We start from the raw sequence: 20,157 nt of genomic DNA, 5'->3' as shown, positions 1-20,157 counted from the left end.
AACCTTTCACAAAAAAGCTCAAGATCCTGTTGAGACTTTTCAAAATAAACTGAATCACGTGAAAGAGCAGATTATTTACAGATGAGAATTAAAAAAGTTAGAACAGGCTTTTCCCCGCAACACGCTGTGTAATAAATACAAAGAAAACGGCAGCCGTTACAACTTATGTTTAAAAATGTATAGTTTCATACATCGGTTAAAACACTCGACTCCAGGTAAAGGATGCGCAGCTGGAAACACTTCACGCAAGTCGAGCTGCCCGAGATTCACATAATTTACAGAAATTTTTGTGATTGGTCATATCGCACAGCCCTAGTTCCAGCGTTTGTTTTTTAAAATCATACGGAGTACAACTAGCTAGAGACTCGGTGAGGCTATGCTGAATGAGCTTACTTTGTTTTAGTTTTGTAGTGTTAGCTGCAGAGTTTTCTCTCAGGCTTTCAGACAATCCTGGTACAGACTTGGCTGCTGATGCTTGAGATGGTGAAGTAAGTTTAGAAGTACTTTCCCCCATTCGATATTACAGGCATCTTGCACTCCTTCCATATTATTGTGGTCTGTTCTGTTTCTGCTCGTTTGTATCCAAAATATTTCCAAACCACTCAAGTAGCTGCTCTTTTGGGAATTAAATCTTCAGCGGTGATGCTTTAGCCATGTTTGCAGTCACTTTCACAACTTTAATAACTTCATGCTGCATGATCGACGTTAGCGTAATCCGCTGTGTAATAGGGTGATTTGTTTTTACACCATCGCGATATAATATTTATTTATTGACCCGGGGCAAAACCAAAAAATACCGGTATTATCATGAATGATGTGCGTATGCACACCTTTACTACACAGTTAAGATGAACTGCTTTTTGTTTAATGTCCACAAAACGTTGCTAATCCTTGCTCACAGGTCTTTCTTTTTCTCTCTGCCTCTGTGCTTTTCTCAGGGATGGTATTGAGTTTGCATTTAAGGAGCCTAGTCCCCAAGGAGAAGGAAGCCCCCCACGCAACCTGGCTTTCTTGGACATCCTCAGCGAGTTCTCCTCCAAGCTTATGAGACAAGACAAGAGGACTGTGTAAGCTGATTTTCTTCTTTTCTCCCCCCTCTGTTTTTGGATGGGAAGCTTCAGTATCTCAGTGGAACAGGTGTTTGTGACAACTGGTGCAACTGGTGTTTCTGATGCATGACAGCTTTTTTGCAGCTTCGAATGCCCCAATTGGAATGTGCACCTGGTTTCACGTGTGAAGTTTGTCCTGTGTATTTCGTATTTCATTTTCTCAAGATGACCTCCCTCTTCTCCCCAGCCACATGTACCTGGAGCGATTCATGACGTTCCAGATGGCGCTGCAGCGAGAGGACTGCTGGCTTCCTCTCATCTCCTACAGGAATTCCCTACAGGCTGGGGGCGATGATGATACCATGTCTGTGATGAGTGGCTACTCCAGCAGAGGCTCTTCCGTTCGCTCCAAGAAGACTAAGCCTCCTGTTGTTACAGCTGGAACTTCAGCAGCCAAGAGGAAGTTGCCAGAAGGTATTGTTTACTCAGGAATATTAAAATAAAAGTGCTTAATTATAGTGCAGGTGGAAAAAATATATTGATTTTTAGTTTGGTTTAAAAAGATTAAAGCTAGCAGGTTTCTATAAACTATAAACATGAATTAAATCGGAGAAATGCATACAACTCAGCCAGGCACGATGTTACAAACACAGAGCCCAGATTAACCCAGATGTCTTCTCACTAGCCTGCATGGGTGGGGTTAGGAGATTAAACAGCAGATGTTAGGAGGGAGTCAAAGTACTCTTTAACAGTCAAAAAACCTCTCTTGTGTATGTTTGCTTCGGAACTATTCATGACAGGATATCGCTCTGATTTCAAGAAAAGTAGAGTTTACCGGCCCCAAGGCAAAGTCCAAGCCTTCTTGGTTATTTTAAAGCCCCTAACTAATAAATGAGAAAGCATAAAAGCTCCATACAATCACCATCAAGTTTGTTTTTGTTTTGTCCTTTACAAGTGATACTTCATGTTTCTGATGTTATGGCTTAATTTACAGCTCCAGAGAACATTACTCTGTTGCCACCAGAGCACTTAAACAGAATGCCATGCTAATTCATATTGTGGACAAATTAAGCCAAGAATAACGGTTAATAATAGGTAGATATGCTAGCCTTTATCAATGTGACAACACGGCTGAGTATTGTGGCTCACTGGAGGCTGGGGAGAGACGGCCCACCGTTTTCATTGTTGTGTAATTTTCCAGGTGGTTTCTGTTCCTGGAGTGCCAAACACACAGACATGCTCAGAACTGTATTTCAGTTGTATGCTTCTTCTGTGAACTGTGGCAATCCCTGCCCCTGGTGCAAGGGTTAATGTGTTGCTTTTGCCATAGCAACCAAACAAAATCCTAAATTTTGATTCTCCTCAAAATCAGCATGGCCAGGACAATAGAGCTTTGCATTGCTAACTTATGCAAAATGTATAAAAACGAGAATGTGTGTGGTTGTTTGAAACAAACTCTTTGGCTTTTCCCGTGCAGAGGAGAGCAGCAGCAGCAGCGAAGTCTGGCAGCAGAGCATGCAGACTCCAGTCATGATGCCATCTCCCCATCTCACCTCCACTGCCATGCGGGACCCTAAGAGGGCACGTGATGACAGCTTCATGGGGGTCTACCCCCTCCCTCACGACCAGCAGCAACCCCACCAACACCCGCAGCACCATCAACCGACGCCCCAGCACCACCAGGCATCCATGGATTACAAGTATGCATGCCTCAGTCTTTCATTGCTGCACTATTGCTGTCATGTTCAGCACAGTAATCGTTACAGGCTAATACACGCTGCTTCTTTCAAATAAAAACATTTTTACTGTAGAGGACTTATTGATTCTTCACTGTCCTTAGATGCAAAACCTCTGAAAACTTTGTTTATAAGTGCGTAATAAAATACAAGTACACTTGAGTTGGCAAGACCACACATAGGTTCAAAGACTCAAACACATTACTTAGGTCTGTAACATATCAGTGTGAAATTATTAGCGAAGCATTTTGATGCACAATAATGAGGGCAGTTTTGATAATGACCTATTACCTAGATAAATCTCTAGGAAAAGAACAAACACATTAGGAGTCTTTACAGATTTGCTATGTGTCTCTTAATCAGCAGAGAATGGGCAGATCAATGAGGAAAAATGGTGTCTGAGCTTCAGAATTGAATTAATCAATCTGCCTACATGATATTAGTGAGCAGGATTTGGAATAGTGCCTCTAACTAAGTTGAGATTATATAAGATGAGTAGTGAATAGTTGTAGCTTCTCAAAGTACAGGCTGAGAAAACTGGAAGTAGCCTGGAGCTACAGCAGTAACCACTTACTTTCCTTTAGCATCTCCAATTACTCAAAAACCCCACAGTCCAACATTAACGTTTTTTCCCTCTTCTTTCTTTGTTGACCCTATAATCTCAAAGCTCTTTAATGACCATTTACTTTTAATTAATTATCTGTTATTTGAGCTTATCCCGATGTTTCATACTATAACATTTTATAAATACATCTAGGCTCATATCCAGGCCGATTATTCAGGCCAGAGCATCACTTATTCTCTGAGAAAAGGTTTGGACTGGAATGAGCCAAAATACATTAAGACAGGGTTCAGTGTAATTGCCCATTTGCATGCTATTAATTTGGAGGGCAAATGGTAGCAAAATGGTTGTGCCTAACAGCCTGCCAAGTGTTGGTCCTGCTGGGACAGTGACTGACTAGTTTATTTATCCACCCTGAGTTTTTACAGGCATCGGGCCAGTGTGCAACTAAGTTGTATCCTCATGGTATCCCCAGTAAAAACACCAGACAGTTGTGGGTCAAAACATGGCTAAATAATGTGCTCTCATATATTTAGTTCCCAGGTGACGTGGATGCTGGCTCAAAGACAGCAAGAGGAGGCACGCCAGCAAGAAAGAGCCATGAATTATGCCAAGCTCAGGACCAATCTGCAGCATGCTATGTAAGTCACAGGCACACCTGTATGCCGATGTGTAAATCTGAAGACTGGGTACACTTAGTAATTATTTAATGGTTTGCTCAGCAGTCGTCGCGGCACTGGGCTCATGGAAGAAGACGAAGAGCCGATTGTGGAGGATGTGATGATGTCATCAGAAGGCCGTATGGATGACCTCAATGAAGGCATGGACTTTGACACCATGGACATTGATCTGGTGAGATACATGCATTTTCATGAGTTTGTACTTGGTGTACAAACATTAAGATGTCCTCTAAAGCGCTGTGATACAAGCTTGTGTCTTCTTGTGATCTAGAGGAAACTCTAGATCACAATTAAAGTCGGTTTTTGTTTTTTGTTAATGGTCTTGGAAGGCAAATCAGCATTTTACACAAGTATCTGTTTCTAAATTGTCTCTTTGTCATTTAATGATTCAGTTTGATGGTAGTTGGAGATTAACAAAGAAAATTAACCCTTTTACAACTAAGTTCAGAATGTATTCTGATGCATTTGTGTAAGTGTTTTTTATTGCACAAACTGCCAGCATAGGATGTAACCAGGCACCTTGTTTTGAATGTTGCCTGTAATAGAACTAGCACAAGTCAGAAATCATTAAAGAGAAATGTTTGCTTGTGGGAAGAATATATGTCTTTTTCTTCTTCTTTTTAAAGTATGTACTTGCCAGTACATTGCAATTGTTGGTATACCATGATCAAAAAAGACAAATTTATTTTCATCATTTATGCCAACACCACAGATTTATGTATGCCGAGTGTAAAGCCAGAACAAAATTTGATCCGAGGCTAATACCCCTCTTGGATGCTGGAGCTGGATTCCATGAGATGGGCTCCAAATGTCATGTTGAATCAACCAGAAGACTGTACAACTGTCCTCGTTTCTCTAAATTCACTCTACTTGAATGTTCCAAACACATGCTGAAATTACATACCTCCTATTTGTTTTTTTTAAGTATTGTATGTTGGTTCTGTCGATTTCTGCAGTCTCTGCTTTTTTTTCTCTCTCCTTTTTTTTAATATATGGGGGTAAAGTTCTAACAGTGGGTGGGAGTAGTTGTTTGACAGTCTACTAAATATGCCGTTTCTTAAATCTCATAGCCACCCTCCAAGAACCGCCGTGAGAGGTCTGAGCTCAAGCCCGATTACTTTGACCCTTCTATCATGGATGAATCGGTAAGCAGCATCAAGATCAGGATCCTGTACTGATCCTGCTCACAATCTTATATTTTGTTTGTTGACGTCTGTTACATGTGAAGCGACACAACTGTTGGGAAGTAAATTGCAATTGCCTGCCTTTTTAAGCTAGACCAGCTGCTAGCCTGTTTTATTTGGGTTGTGAATAAGGCTGTGCATTTTGACAGGCTGAGCTGACTAACCTTAAGCCAAGTGCAACATTTCTTTTTGGTGAGCAGAGCAACCATTAGGCTTGTATAAATGATTTTTATTTATGTCTGACTGGATATCCAGCCTTAAATTCTTGTTCCAGACTGTCACAAAACCTCTGGGAAGGTTTTTTTTCTTTCTTTCTTTTTCCTCCTCTTCTACAGGGAGTGCAGAATTATTAGGCAAATGAGTATTTTGTCCACATCATCCTCTTCATGCATGTTGTCTTACTCCAAGCTGTATAGGCTCGAAAGCCTACTACCAATTAAGCATATTAGGTGATGTGCATCTCTGTAATGAGAAGGGGTGTGGTCTAATGACATCAACACCCTATATCAGGTGTGCATAATTATTAGGCAACGTCCTTTCCTTTGGCATGGTGGGTCAAAAGAAGGACTTGACAGGCTCAGAAAAGTCAAAAATAGTGAGATATCTTGCAGAGGGATGCAGCAGTCTCAAAATTGCAAAGCTTCTGAAGCGTGATCATCGAACAATCAAGCGTTTCATTCAAAATAGTCAACAGGGTCGCAAGAAGCGTGTGGAAAAACCAAGGCGCAAAATAACTGCCCATGAACTGAGAAAAGTCAAGCGTGCAGCTGCCAAGATGCCACTTGCCACCAGTTTGGCCATATTTCAGAGCTGCGACATCACTGGAGTGCCCAAAAGCACAAGGTGTGCAATACTCAAGAGACATGGCCAAGGTAAGAAAGGCTGAAAGACGACCACCACTGAACAAGACACACAAGCTGAAACGTCAAGACTGGGCCAAGAAATATCTCAAGACTGATTTTTCTAAGGTTTTATGGACTGATGAAATGAGAGTGAGTCTTGATGGGCCAGATGGATGGGCCCGTGGCTGGATTGGTAAAGGGCAGAGAGCTCCAGTCCGACTCAGACGCCAGCAAGGTGGAGGTGGAGTACTGGTTTGGGCTGGTATCATCAAAGATGAGCTTGTGGGGCCTTTTTGGGTTGAGGATGGAGTCAAGCTCAACTCCCAGTCCTACTGCCAGTTTCTGGAAGACACCTTCTTCAAGCAGTGGTACAGGAAGAAGTCTGTATCCTTCAAGAAAAACATGATTTTCATGCAGGACAATGCTCCATCACACGCGTCCAAGTACTCCACAGCGTGGCTGGCAAGAAAGGGTATAAAAGAAGAAAAACTAATGACATGGCCTCCTTGTTCACCTGATCTGAACCCCATTGAGAACCTGTGGTCCATCATCAAATGTGAGATTTACAAGGAGGGAAAACAGTACACCTCTCTGAACAGTGTCTGGGAGGCTGTGGTTGCTGCTGCACGCAATGTTGATGGTGAACAGATCAAAACACTGACAGAATCCATGGATGGCAGGCTTTTGAGTGTCCTTGCAAAGAAAGGTGGCTATATTGGTCGCTGATTTGTTTTTGTTTTGTTTTTGAATGTCAGAAATGTATATTTGTGAATGTGGAGATGTTATATTGGTTTCACTGGTAAAAATAAATAATTGAAATGGGTATATATTAGTTTTTTGTTAAGTTGCCTAATAATTATGCACAGTAATAGTCACCTGCACACACAGATATCCCCCTAAAATAGCTAAAACTAAAAACTACTTCCAAAAACATTCAGCTTTGATATTAATGAGTTTTTTGGGTTCATTGAGAACATGGTTGTTGTTCAATAATAAAATTATTCCTCAAAAATACAACTTGCCTAATAATTCTGCACTCCCTATAGAACAATGTAAGGCTAAGTAGAGCCCTGTGTGACTGGTTTATGTTATCTTTAACAACCTTTTTGATCACAAAAATGAAACTAAATCATCAGATTGGAGCAGTTTTGTCTGCGCTAAATACTTCAAATCTTGTTCCATTAAGGTTTTTCTGAGGATATAAACCATTTGCGATGTACTTGGCTTTTACCAATTTTTTTTGCACGGCTCAGAACCAGCCTGATTAAGATCAGGATTTCTCAGTAACTGTTAATTTAGTTTGGAAACTGGTTGAAAACGATCATGTTCTGTCAGACTTTAATCATTACTGATGTAGATGGACATTCAATCATGTAAACATCCATGAGAGTGCAGTGTGAAGTCTGTATTAATGTTCTGTTTGTTTCTTCCAGATGCTTGGGGTGTCCATGTTTTAAGCTAATATCCAGATGATTTTGACGCTGGGATGAGAGAAGAGGCGCTTTGTATTTAAAGAGAATTTTAGAAGTGAAAACAGAAGTGTTTTCTGTAAGAAAAGGCAAAAATGAAAAAAAAAAAAAAAAGGAAAGAAAAAAATCTGGCTTGTACTTTACGTGGACCAATGACAACCCACACTCAGTGTTGCTTGCTCAGAGAGGACTTTGTTTCAAATATTTACTTTTATAATCTTGGGTAAGCTCTTCCTGTTCAGAAATAGCGTAACAGGCCACTTCCAAACCTATTAGAGATGAGACATGTCTGAAGAAAAATCAGTAATAGCTTTTTGTTTTCCTTTTTTTTTTTTCTCTTTCTTTTTTTTTAATGGGGATGAAATGGTGTGTTTAACTTAAGAAACATTTTTGTTTATGTCTAACCCTTTTTACAATTGTAGTAAGTTACCAGGTGTGAAGTAGTAATTTATAAACGGACTGTAGTAGCTTGCTTGTACTGTGTTAGCCAAGTGGATGGAGGTCTTTATGTTTCTGTGGTTTTTTTTTTTTTTTTTTTTTTTTTTTTTTTTTCTTCCCCCCTTTCTCCCTTTTGTCTGTTTCTTCTTCCTGTTGTTGGCCCTGAGTTGAGGTCCTAATAACCACTGGTGGTTAAGATGGTTAAGATGTCATGTAGAATCAGTTAAGATCCCTTTATGCTGTGAAGATTCCTATAGAGTCCACTGAATGCTCCACGCTGTAAGTCCCAGAGCTTAGCCCAAGATTTGGATCACTCCTTAATCACCATCTTACCAGATACATATGTACACCTTTCCCCCTCAAAATGAGCTTTTTTTCCCCTTCTTCTTTTTTAATCCCAGTAGTACCACTGTGTGGGCTCTGGGGGATAACGGCTCGGTCAAAGAAAATCACCTTTTTTCTCTTTAAAATCCAGCAGCATAATGTTGAAATGGGTATCTCTACATTTTAAATAAAAGTTATATATGAATCGGTGCTGATTTTATATATGTGCTTTTGGTTTATTATTTTCTTATTTTCAACTTTTCAACCTTCAGTCACAAAGTGAGAAATGTGTAAGTAAAACCTAAAAAAAATGAAAGCATGTAAAGCCATGCATCAAGGAAGATTTTTAAATTTGTATTTTTATGTTTTGTTCTTTTATTTTTATTTTTTCTTTGTCTTGATAATGTCTTCGGGTTTCTACCTTTTTTCCTACATGTAAATTAGTTTGGATAAAACTAATGAAAAGACTTGTGAAATTCAGCTTTAAGGTTTTCTCAACATTTAAAAAAAAGAGTCCGGTCACAAAATACTTCTAGATTTCAAATGTTAAAACTGTAAGGTAGTCATTCAGCCAATACTGAAGATGAAAGTTATTCAGCAGCGCTGTGGCAGCTAGACAAAGCTTAGATTTTGACATGTATTTGTCACACACAAGTTTTAATGAAATGTTTTGTCTACTGAGGTTTTTATTTTGTAGTCATTCCATGCTTAAGCCTTAAACATGCTTGTGGAGGTCACATTTTCTCACAGTAATCTTCCATGTCAGAGGATCAGTCATGTTTAAAGGTGGATAATTGGCTTCTTAGAACATGAAATATGAGGTGGTCAGATGTAATGTGATAAAGTAGATAAACAGCCTATATGTGTTTTGCCTAATTATTTTATGTAAGTAAAAAAGAAAAATTCTTTTAAGGAAAAAAGTACTGTTTATTGTTTGTTACTTACCACTACATCGGTATAAATTCTTATTAGATCATGTGTATATATACAAAATTTTATTTCTTTCCTTCATTTTGGCCATGTCTGTGTTTTATTTTGTCAGCACTCTTGCCTACACTCTGAGTTGTTGTCTATTATCCCATCCTCTTTCAGTCACTCTGTTTTCTGATTTGTACTTGTCTGGAGACAGTAACTTTTGAATAAAAATCAACACATTTCATCTGTGGTACTTTTTACTTTTGACCACAAGAAACAAACTGCAACTAATGGAGCTATGACTAATCGGGCTGCACAGTAGACTTCTTATGTTCTCTTTGCAAAGCCTAAATATGGTGTGGTTTGGTGATTCCAAAGGTGGAGGAGGCTGAAACGTATACAGTATCAAGTGCACCTCAACATGTTAACAGTTGATTAATATAAAGTTTTAAAAAAAAAGGCAAAGTGTGTAAATCTAAAAACGAAAATCCGATTATCCTTAACACTAGAATATGGATAATAGTTAGCTTTCATACTAACGATGTAGGTAGGAAATGGAAATTCACATAAATAAAATATTAATTGAACGAAAAGTGTAGCTAGCGGTTAAGTTTTTGAATTGGGTTTTAACATATAAAGCAGAGAAACACTACGGATATACATAATTAACAACAGTGTTTATGTCTAGATGTAAATTTAGCCTAAAGTATGGCTCGGAGGCAAACCGTTAGCAAGCTAGTAACTGTTAAAGCAAATTATACTACAGGTAAACACAGAGTTGTTGAACAAACAATGTAAATTTCAGTGGATGGCGGATGTAAATAAAATGTAAATTTGACTAAAGTATGGCTAGGAGGTATACCGTTAAACTGCATTAATTTTTAAAGCCGTAACATTCTAGTGCGGATAAAAACCGTTGTATTTAAACAGAATCCTTGAAAAGGCTTTTGATTCCTTGAGTTAATTTATACAACTGAAACAAACTACAGTTAAGTAATTGTTCAGCGAACATTATTTAAATTTAGTTAGAAATGGGTTTAACTGAACACACTTCTATGGAAGCTTGTTTCTGGAGCAAGCAGAGCTATGTTGAAATTTTGAGTTATTACAAAATTACTAGTTGGAGAAAATTTTTGACTTACAATCTTGAAATTTTGAATTACTTCTGAGGGAGTTTGAGTTTTTCAGGACGTCAGGTAAACAACAGGTAACCGCTGGAAAAGTATTACCTTTCATGCCACATGGGGGCAGTGTGGTTCAAGGCAGACCTCCACTCTCCCTACAGTGGCTTTACTGCTGTACATTTTCTGACTCATAATACATATAGATTTATATCTTGCACTTCTAAGTTACTGACAAACAGAATGTACACATCTTGCTACACACAACCTTTGTGTTGACTATCAAAAACATCCCATTTTTAGCAAGAGTTGTCATGTGGAGACAAAGAGCGCCAGTGTTCCTCTTCTGATAAAAGTGAGGACGCGTGGTAGCAGGAAAAAAAAGGGATGAAAGCAACTGAGACTTCTGTGTTAAATGCATGATTAATAAAGAGGCGCTCAGATCACTGCGGGCGTACCAGAATAGGACCTGGCAGTGAGCGCCCTTCATGTCCAGCTTGTAATACATGAAGAGGCTCATCTATCACTACGTCTGCTTGTCACACGTCGGCTATCAGAATACTGCGAAGGGAAGCACTTCCCTCTGCAGCCCTGTGTAATTGTCATCTGAGCTGTCAACCTTTTTTTGTAACATGCTGTTAGTGGTGTTCATGCAGAAAGAGACCAAAGAGGAATCTTGGATTGGTGTGTAGCTGTTGTCAAACCAATTGTCAAAGTTATTTCCACATCTCACGCTTCTGTGCCAAAGCGATTATCTTCCCTATACTTTTCTTTCTGTAGCTGTTTTTTTTTTTTTTACTTCCTTTTCTTTTTCCCACAGCAATGCATCTGCTTGGGCTGACTTGGGGGTTAAAAGCTGTACAGAGGTCAGGGCTGCGGATTTTAAATCACAGCCTCATATGGACTTAGAGCCTGTATTTACTTCTGATAACCCAAAGGCCTCAACATACACTATCAGTTCAGCTGGTGTTGAAACCTCAGCGGGTCAAGGAGGACTTCTGATTTACACATACACGTGAGTTCACTGTGGAAACTCATCTAAGAGGATCCGAACAGCATTTCATGGTCATTCAAAATATCTTTGCTCTACATTAATTGCTGCTCTTTCTTGTGATTGATCACAAGCCTCCCCCTAAGAAGAGCTGTTTCACGCAGCGCCTGAGACTTTTCCAGGACTCTGCGAGGAGATAAACCTAGAGTTTTTTAATTCCGTGGATAAATCATTAATGAGAACATCGGTTGTAATCTTCTCAGCTTGTAAGGGCAGAGGAAAGCAGCTGACCCTGGAAAATCATTTACCAGAGCCGGCCTCAGATTAGGCACGCGGCCTCATTCACACAGACAGGCCAGCAGCGCTTGAATGTCCAGACTCATCTTCTAGCGCCTCATTCATTCCAAACCGTATCATTCCAACAATGTGCTGGGCATCCAATAAAATATCTTGTAACCAAATAAAGGGAAATAATCTCTCCTGGACTAAGAGGAGACGCTCTGTGGGCTGTAACTGAGATGTCAAGGTGAATGTGAAATGAGAAGTAGGATCAATGCCCTTCATTATGATGAGCAGGTTTCATGAGACAAGCCAGAACAGGTCAGAGATTCCAGTGAGAAGCTATGAATAGAGCGCCGTGGGAATCCACCTTCTGCCTCCTGTCGGTTTTCTTCATATTGACACACAGGCAGAGCGGCTAAAGGTATGCTGAATGAGTGAACGAGTGACAGGGCTATTGTACTTGGGGGATAGAAGCTGGAGGATTAGTCTCTCTTTGGCACTGATGGTCCAGAGTGTGGAGGGAATCTGTCATCAGCAGAGCTGCAGGTGGTCCAGAGGTCTGAGCGGGGCATTCGACCTCACGAAGCAAGAAAACAAGACGAGTTTTCAGCTGGGAGCAGGAGGATATTTACCCAGGGTTACCCTGGAATTTGATTCTCTACACCTTCTCTCCTCACTTCACACCATTGTTGTGAAGCCACTTTCACTCATCCCAGTGGGCCTGTGCTCTGCGGTGAGGATAATAAAGGTTTTCCCTGCAGGAAGAGGAAACAAGATTACGGGTTTTTCAATGAGAGGGTATGGAGGAGGGTGGGGGACAGAAGACACTAGCAGTGTGCCATGCAAGGCCTAGATTTTCTCCACTTTCATTTTCAAATCCCTTGAAGCGCATTCAAAGGTGACCCGAGGACGACTGAATGGATTTGTGGGCCAAGCCCGCTCTGCTAAATCATGAGTCTCAGTAAAGTTTGGATGAGTGTCTTATAAGGGCGTGATGAGACAGGTCTCATAAAGATGATGAAGAGCTCTGCATGTCACCAGCCCCTGCCAGGAAACCCCAGTGATGAACGAGGGCTGAGACACCTCTGCTAATAAGACTCATCTCTTTAATTGGCTTTATGATACAGCTTTGCAAATTGCCCAGGGTGCGGCTGGAATGTGTGTGTGTGTGAGTGTAAATGTGCATGTTCGTGTGTGCAACACCCACATTTAAACTATTACCATTTGTGCATGTATGTGGGGGTGTACTCGGTGTATGTGCATGCATATGTGTATGCGGGAGGCCCGTGAATGTGCCTGCTGCAGGCTTTCTCGCTTCTCTTCCGTGCCGATGAGGAGCAGAGACGATGTAGCGGAGCCTCATTAGAAAGAAAGCACTTGTACTCCTGGCCAAGATTTAACACCTCACCCAATAATAATTTATTCAATCTATTCTTAAGTATTGCAGGCACTGGTAGATAGGGGTTAGGTTATGTAAGAGTGCGACAGTGCGTAGTTTGAATGTGATATGATGATAATTATAAATCCAAGGAAGACGACAGATGGCGAGGTACTTTAAAGGTTCAGCCGGTATAAGTATTACTACTCTGCTGCTGCCAGATCAGTTCCTGGGAGAGCAAAATAAGAGGTAGTCAAAGACAAGAAGAGAGAGTGCAGACACCCTAAGAGAGAGCTGGTCCTTGTTAGCACGCTATTCATCAGTCTCGTGAGGTCAGGGTTCAGGGGACCCCGAGGCTTGGTGTGCCACCTCTTCACCCCTGACCCTCAGCCAGCACCTGGAGCTGAGGTATTTCCTCTCAACATTTCCTTGTAACATTTCATCTCTATTATGACTTCCCAGGCGTGCACGCTGAGCAGAACCTGAATGGTTAATGGTTATACATTTCTATATGGCTCCATTAACCATTCATGCACACACACTCAGGCAGAGAGAGAAAGGAGTGGCTGACCCAAGGTAACATGGGAGTAGAGGACAGTGAGAGAGGAAGAAATGCAGAGAGAACCGGGGAGGCACAGGAGACAGGACGGGCGGAGGAGGCGGAGGACGGAGTGGTGGTGGTGGTGGTGGTGGTGGTGGGGGGGTCAGGGTCACAGCTGTGATAAAAAAAAAGAGGCCAGAATGAAAGATGTTCCAGTCGGACCGTGAGGAAAATAAACATCCTCCTAAAAATAGTTTGGAGTCCTGTTCATCCGTCCTTGTTGTTACTTTAGCCAGGTGCGAGCAACTTTGCTGTCTATAGCATGCCCAGAATCCGCTGACCTCTCTGAATAAACTTGTAATGACAAAAATGATGTTAATGTAAAGAAAAAGAAAAGTTTATTGGATAAAAGAAGCATCGGTGATTACCCCTCCAGTAGATAAAACATCCCTGACTTAACTTTGCATCTTCCCATACTCCCTAATGTAAAAGTTGCCCCTTATGACCCATGCTGTTGACCTTTTGTTCTCTCCATATATCTTCATTTCCCTCCAAGAGGTTCTGCTGAGCTGAGCTGAGCTGGAATTATGTTTTTCTGACTGGCTGATTGACACATGCAGAGAGAAATGCTAAAGAGATACAGACGCAACCCCCTCCTCCTATTTCTCATTCTCAGTTCCTTTCTATATTCCCTCTCTTCAACCCCCTGCGCTTCTTCCGGTACGCCTCCCGCCCGCCACCACCTTCCTTTATTTATGCCTGCAGAACCACTTTGTTGTGCTTTTAGTGGCTGGGTTTGTAGATGGAGCAGATGCTGGAGCTGATATTCCCTGATCCTGCAGCGAGCCGAGATAAGAGCAGATTTATGCCAGAGCGAGGGAGCATGGGAGTAATTGCTGAGGCTTTCATGATGCGGCTGAGAGCACTCATGTACCCTCGGCTGCTTACTAACAAGGACATCCTCAGATTTAGGAGTTTGTCTCCCTGGGTTTAAAGTGTTTTTTTCTTCTTCTTTTTTTAAAGTATATCTTTGTTTGCCAAAGGTGTGTTTGCGCAACAGTGCGTTCTTAGGTGCAATGCTTCCTTTCTTTTCCAAGTTTGAGCGTGGGCATGTGCACATATGCATTCCTGCGTCTTTGCTTTAAAGGCGTGTCACAATTACAGCATTATGTGTGTGTGTGTGTGAGAGGGCAGGGGAATTATTCCCCATAAACTACCTCCAGGATTTTTTACGGCCTCTTTATTTATTGCTGCTCAGCTGAAAACATGACATAATCAGGATAGCAGATAACATTTTCTATCTGCTGATAAAGTTATCTCAAAGTGGTTTTCTATGGCATGAATTGAAGCACGTTTGCTCGGAAATGCAATACAACAAGTGCTACTGAAAGAAAAAAAAGGCCCATTCAGACGATGTTTCCATTACCAGGATTGTGAAGGCGTACATGCACGCACGCATCCAGGGTTGCTATACTACCTCTTTAAATATAAATACGTGATCAAAGTTGCAGCAGCCTACACAATTACAATGCTGAGCTGCACCTGCCAGGGCATAAAAGCCACTGATGAGGTTGTTGTGGCTACTTTATTATGTACTCTGATTAGAGGCGGAGGCTAATGCTACTTCAGACGAGCACTGAAGAGAGAGGTGAGAGATATGCTAAGCGTCCCCTGGCGATGATGTCACTGAGGACATGTCAGTGACACCAGGCAGGAACAATGACATGTTGATCTCAGGAGCTTTAGAGTCTGACCTGACACTTGACTGGTGCAAGAGGGTTCAGACAGGACAGATACTTCTACGAGATATCCGAAAACACACACACACGCACACGATCGTTAGCATGCCAGAGCGTACAGCACACAAGTATGCATAAATCTTATCTTTCTGCCTGCCCTGGCCCTCACCCTTTAGGGCTTCCTGTTTTTCTGAAGGGGCCCCGAGTGATTCCAACTCTCTGCTGCAGTTGTCGGGAGTCATGTGAGGCTGGTGGGTCTGATGGGAAAGACACTTTGACGAGTATCAACAGGGGAGAAGAAGAGGGGTGATAAGTGGAAGATCATTAGTTGGCCTGAGCCGGAGCCAAATCGAATTAGATGACGCACACCGCAAGATCGTAACGCAGGCCAAAATCAGTAAGGACACTGGGATCAAATTAGAAGCTAAATCCCCGTGTATCATTTAGCGACAATAATTTCTTCAACACGTCAGCTCTGTGGGCTACTTGTTTCACTTCCAACCCTGCCATAGAGAGCCGGCGCTCAGTTCAGAGGGAGAGAGCAATGAGTCAGATCCTCTGCTCCAATTATATCTGCATCCTGCAGTCTGCTCTTTAAAACGCACACGCACACATCGTCGCATAAGACAAAAAGCACACCCAGGCAGAAAGACACACTTTGAAATCCACACTGCACGCATAGCTGCCAAGAAATGCATGTAGCAGTCAGAAAATAACAGACTGCCAAACAGAATCACACACACACGGACACGGACACACTTGAGCAGGAGCTTGTTGACCATCACACAGCCAAGGGACTGCGAAGAAGGGGGGGGGGGGGGGGGGTCGAGCTCACAGAGGTTGCTTTGAAGTTTCTATTCAGGTCTTTGTCCCATTCAGGGTGCTGGCAGTAGACATCTCTACTAGGGCTCCGGCTCCTCCCATCGTCACACTGTCCCCTCACACACAGACACTCAAAAAAGAAAAGAAGGCACGTCCGCAGGTCCTGTCCATCACACGGGCCTTAATTAGAGTGGATTCGAATGCACCCTTTTGTACCCCTGCTCGCTCTCTTCTCTTTCTTTAACCCCCACTTTCACTCATTTCACTCTCTTTCACCAGCTCCCACCCTCGCTCCCCCCCCCTCTCCCATCCCTCCCTCTCTAACCCTTTTTCACTTTTGTTGCCTTCCTTTTCTTGGCAGGGAGTGAGGCACCTCTCCAGACATTTTTTTCCTGCGCCTTGAGCCCCCTTCTTCTCTCCCTCCCACCCCATCCCACCCCAATTCCGAGTCTGGAAGCTGAGTGTGACCTAATGTTTGACAGACAAGTAGCCTCGGAGAAAAGACTCATCTATCAGAGGCTGGTAATTCTATTAGAATAGACAGAACACCCCCACAGGCCAGCATTTGGCATATTCTCTCCATCAGTTTAGCTCTTTTCTAAACCCTCCGGGCCACAGGCCTACAAAATGCAGCTTACGCTAACAAATAATCACAGTGAGTTAATAACATATGCGTGTGTGCGTGTCTGTGTGTGTGTTTGTGAGCACATGTCTTCACTTTCTACCCGTTTTTTCAATGGGAATTGTCTAGTTCTTTGATATGAAGCATCAAAGGACAATTTCCCTTTTCAAATTCTAATCTCATCCGAGAGGCTAAAAAGGTATAATGCAGGGAACTGCGGCAAGTTAAGATAGGAGGATCACAACCAGGCACTAATCAGGATTGCTATCGAGATTCCTGGATGTTTATATGTCGACAAAGATGGTTACATGAAATATCTATTGTCTTGGGTGGTTATCAAGCCTAATTACTACTATGAGAGAAGAGAAGAGAAGAGAAGAGAAGAGAAGAGAAGAGAAGAGAAGAGAAGAGAAGAGAAGAGAAGAGAAGAGAAGAGAAGAGAAGAGAAGAGAAGAGAAGAGAAGAGAAGAGAAGAGAAGAGAAGAGAAGAGAAGAGAAGAGAAGAGAAGAGAAGAGAAGAGGGTTTTACTTGCGTCTCATACTGGGATGGTAATATGTGGAGGACATGTTTTAAGCAGATTGTTATTTGTGTGTAATCAGTGCTTTTCTGTCAGTCGTGATGGCTGAGACGAGTAAAGGAGAGGAGGTAGATTGAAGCAAGCATAAGAAGAGAAGGGAGGAAGACGTCTGGACAGCAATCAAGCATACCACAAACAGGAAATGTAAGTCTGCGGATAGCCCAGCTGTTGTGATTGGCCTCTCTGCCGCTACAGTTAAATCAAAGCAGCAGGAAAAGCTTATACAACAACTTTCAAGTGTCAGCCTCTGAAAATAGCCTGTTAACATTAGCTGAGTTTTCCCACCGTTTAAAATGGCTCAGTGTTTGGAGTGGATCAGTGTTGTTTGTGTTTATGCCCTTACGTTTCCTTTGGTGGAGACTTTACAGTACGTGACATGGACGAGAAACATGTGCCACTAAGTGCTCGGGTGTGCGCGGGCGTCTCTGTGTGTGAGGATGCATTGTCTCTGCGGTTAATGACTGTTCGATATTGATTGCAGCTGGAACGTCCCAGTCACATGTTCCTCGTCCTCTCCAGATAATGAGGGTTAACCACTTGACCCCGTGCATGCCAAAGGGGCTCGGCTCATACCTGGACGCGCAGCCCCGGCTCAAGCCACCTCTCCCACAGCACTTACCAAGGCCACGGGCCTCTGGTCTCCGGGCTGGGCCTGTAGATCACAGTCGTGTCATGGAGCCACGACTAAAGGGAAATGTGCCAGACTTCATTAAGGGCAGATTAAAAGCGAGAGGAGGGCGTTTTAACCGTGATTTACTTCCCCTGTGAGGTTGCTGGACGAATTACGAGCCCGCAGCGGCTTCATCCTGGAACCATGATGTCATACTTTCAGTGTTTGCTAAGTGTAAATATCAGATTGGGAAGCAACTATGTGCTCGACAGCAGGGTTCATCTTGGATTCAGAGAGAAGAAAACAAAAGCGACGGCAAATGTCTCTCCGTTCTCCCATTTACGAGCTGTAAGAAATGACGACACAATGAATTTCATATAAATCTGTGAACGTTTCAGAACCAAAGAATCGCTTCAGTTTGAAAAAGGGAGAATTTACAGTGTTCCTGCTTTATATGACAATATAGTATTCATAGCAAGAACGGTAGCAGGATTTGGGGAGTGTAATGTTAAGCTGACTGCCAGTCAGTCTCTAAAACTACTGAATGTGTTGCCTTGCAGGTTCATATAGACATTCATGGCCCACAGAGGAGGAATGGCAATCACCTGACATTTCTTTTAACACCAGCAGGAGCATCTTTAAGGAAAAAGTCTTCACTGCAATTGGATATACTGCAATAATATCTGCTGCGCGCTCGTGTTCCCTAAAGCGGGATAGAAATACTCTAGTAATCCTTTCACGTGTGTCTGTGCCAATATCCAGTCAAAATTTCAATTAATCCAGTACTTTGGGTTACAACGTAATAACTGCTAAAGTGGTGACGTTCTTAATCAGCCTCAGCTGAACTTTGCAACACTAAAAGTGAGAGGGTGAATAAGCAGGACACCTACTTGGTATCTGCCTGGTCATTATAAGCGTGTCAGCGTGGTAGTAGGTGTTTTGAACTGTGAATTGACCGCATTCTGACACATTTGACCAATTAAATATTAAATGAATAAAAGCATGATTACAGTGCTGTGCACAAGTGTTGAGCTACCCCTGAATTCTTTATATTCTGCTTCCAAGGAGCCAGACTTTCCTGTAATATTTTAAAAAGTGGTCTTGAGCCACAGTTCTCCAGGCTTTGTGAAGGTCATTCCAAGGTTTTCTTTGGACATTGACTGCTTTTTAACTCATTTTCAGTCCAGTCCTTGTACCTGACAACTTTCCGAGGAAGCTTCTGTTTGTTTGTCTGTTTGTTAAGCCGCTCAACACTGACCTGATCTATAAATCATTCAAGCTCTTAAAGCAAAAAGGCACTTAACGTGTGGGCTGAACCAGTGTTGTGTCTGCACATAAACAGACAAACATAAACCAATTTTAAATTGTATCTTTAGACACTTTATTACCGGAAGCTTCTTGCAAAAACACATAATTAGTTTAACTGAATCTATGAAAAACAGTTTGACCGACATAAAACTGTATTTTTGCATCAACAAGGTGATTCTTAAAGAGCTATTAGATGACAAGTTGTTATATTGTTACATGGTGTTTAGCGTGGCCTTAAAATTTTTGAGGAAACTAGACAAAAAAACGACAACAACCCTACAGCAGACGAGCAATATCTGTACTACTGTTGACTGAAGCCTCATCGGAAAGAGTCTCAGTAGAAGGGTAGGTGTCATTTAGGCATTCTTAAGGAAGAGGAAGGGGCTGAGGTTTGCTAAATTACTTAAGAACTGAACTGAAAATCAGATGTAACAGGTTGTGGGAGGTCGAAAGAGAGGTACAACAGCGAGTATCATCTGATATTGATCACAAACACACTAGAAAAGCAGTAAAAACATACCTGGATAACAAGCTGATAAACAGCTGCGCTGAAATAAATAATGTGAGGTTACACATTACTACCAATCAGCGATGAAAAAACCCCTTAGACATGGGCATTCTCCATTTTGAAGTGTGTGTGCGTGAGCTGCTGTGATATGAAAGTACATTCAGGCTATTTATGGAAGCACTAATCACAGCCACCTATACACATTAACACAATGACCTCATTCCTTGAAAATGCCAGTATCTCATAGGTAGCTGTAGGAAGGGTGAAAAACACTCAAATGGGTTCTCTATGATGTGAGTGAATATGAAAGCTAAGCTCAATACACTCCTTGTTGCACAGAGGAGTTTTTGTTTATGTAAAGGCATGTGGACAGTCAGTCATGTTTCACATATTGTAGTGAATATAACATTTTTTTTTCTTTTGAAATCTACATATACTATTGTAAAAGATTAATTTTG

At 41.8% G+C, this 20,157-nt stretch overlaps 1 protein-coding gene across 3 annotated transcripts in view; it reads left to right on the top strand.

Moving 5' to 3' along the window:
• stag2b (STAG2 cohesin complex component b) overlaps nucleotides 1–9,443 on the top strand; it is a 28,267-nt gene extending 18,824 nt beyond the window's left edge. For 2 of the 3 annotated variants that reach the window (XM_085289331.1, XM_085289339.1), the window contains exons 28-34: nucleotides 939–1,067; nucleotides 1,297–1,523; nucleotides 2,527–2,749; nucleotides 3,884–3,988; nucleotides 4,070–4,199; nucleotides 5,098–5,172; nucleotides 7,487–9,443. In XM_085289331.1, coding sequence (XP_085145457.1) covers nucleotides 939–1,067; nucleotides 1,297–1,523; nucleotides 2,527–2,749; nucleotides 3,884–3,988; nucleotides 4,070–4,199; nucleotides 5,098–5,172; nucleotides 7,487–7,510 — 913 coding nt within the window. In that variant the 3' untranslated portion in view covers nucleotides 7,511–9,443. The remainder of the gene's footprint in view (nucleotides 1–938; nucleotides 1,068–1,296; nucleotides 1,524–2,526; nucleotides 2,750–3,883; nucleotides 3,989–4,069; nucleotides 4,200–5,097; nucleotides 5,173–7,486) is intronic. The other variant, XM_085289348.1, reaches the window with a different exon arrangement.
• The last annotated feature ends 10,714 nt before the right edge of the window (nucleotides 9,444–20,157 follow it).

The sequence above is a fragment of the Mchenga conophoros genome, linkage group LG2 (genome assembly GCF_057382185.1).
Source record: "Mchenga conophoros isolate Kocher_MC1m ecotype Shallow Benthic linkage group LG2, M_conophoros_male_GT1.1, whole genome shotgun sequence".
Lineage (NCBI taxonomy): Eukaryota > Metazoa > Chordata > Actinopteri > Cichliformes > Cichlidae > Mchenga > Mchenga conophoros.
This window is presented reverse-complemented; position numbering and strand designations above follow the sequence as displayed.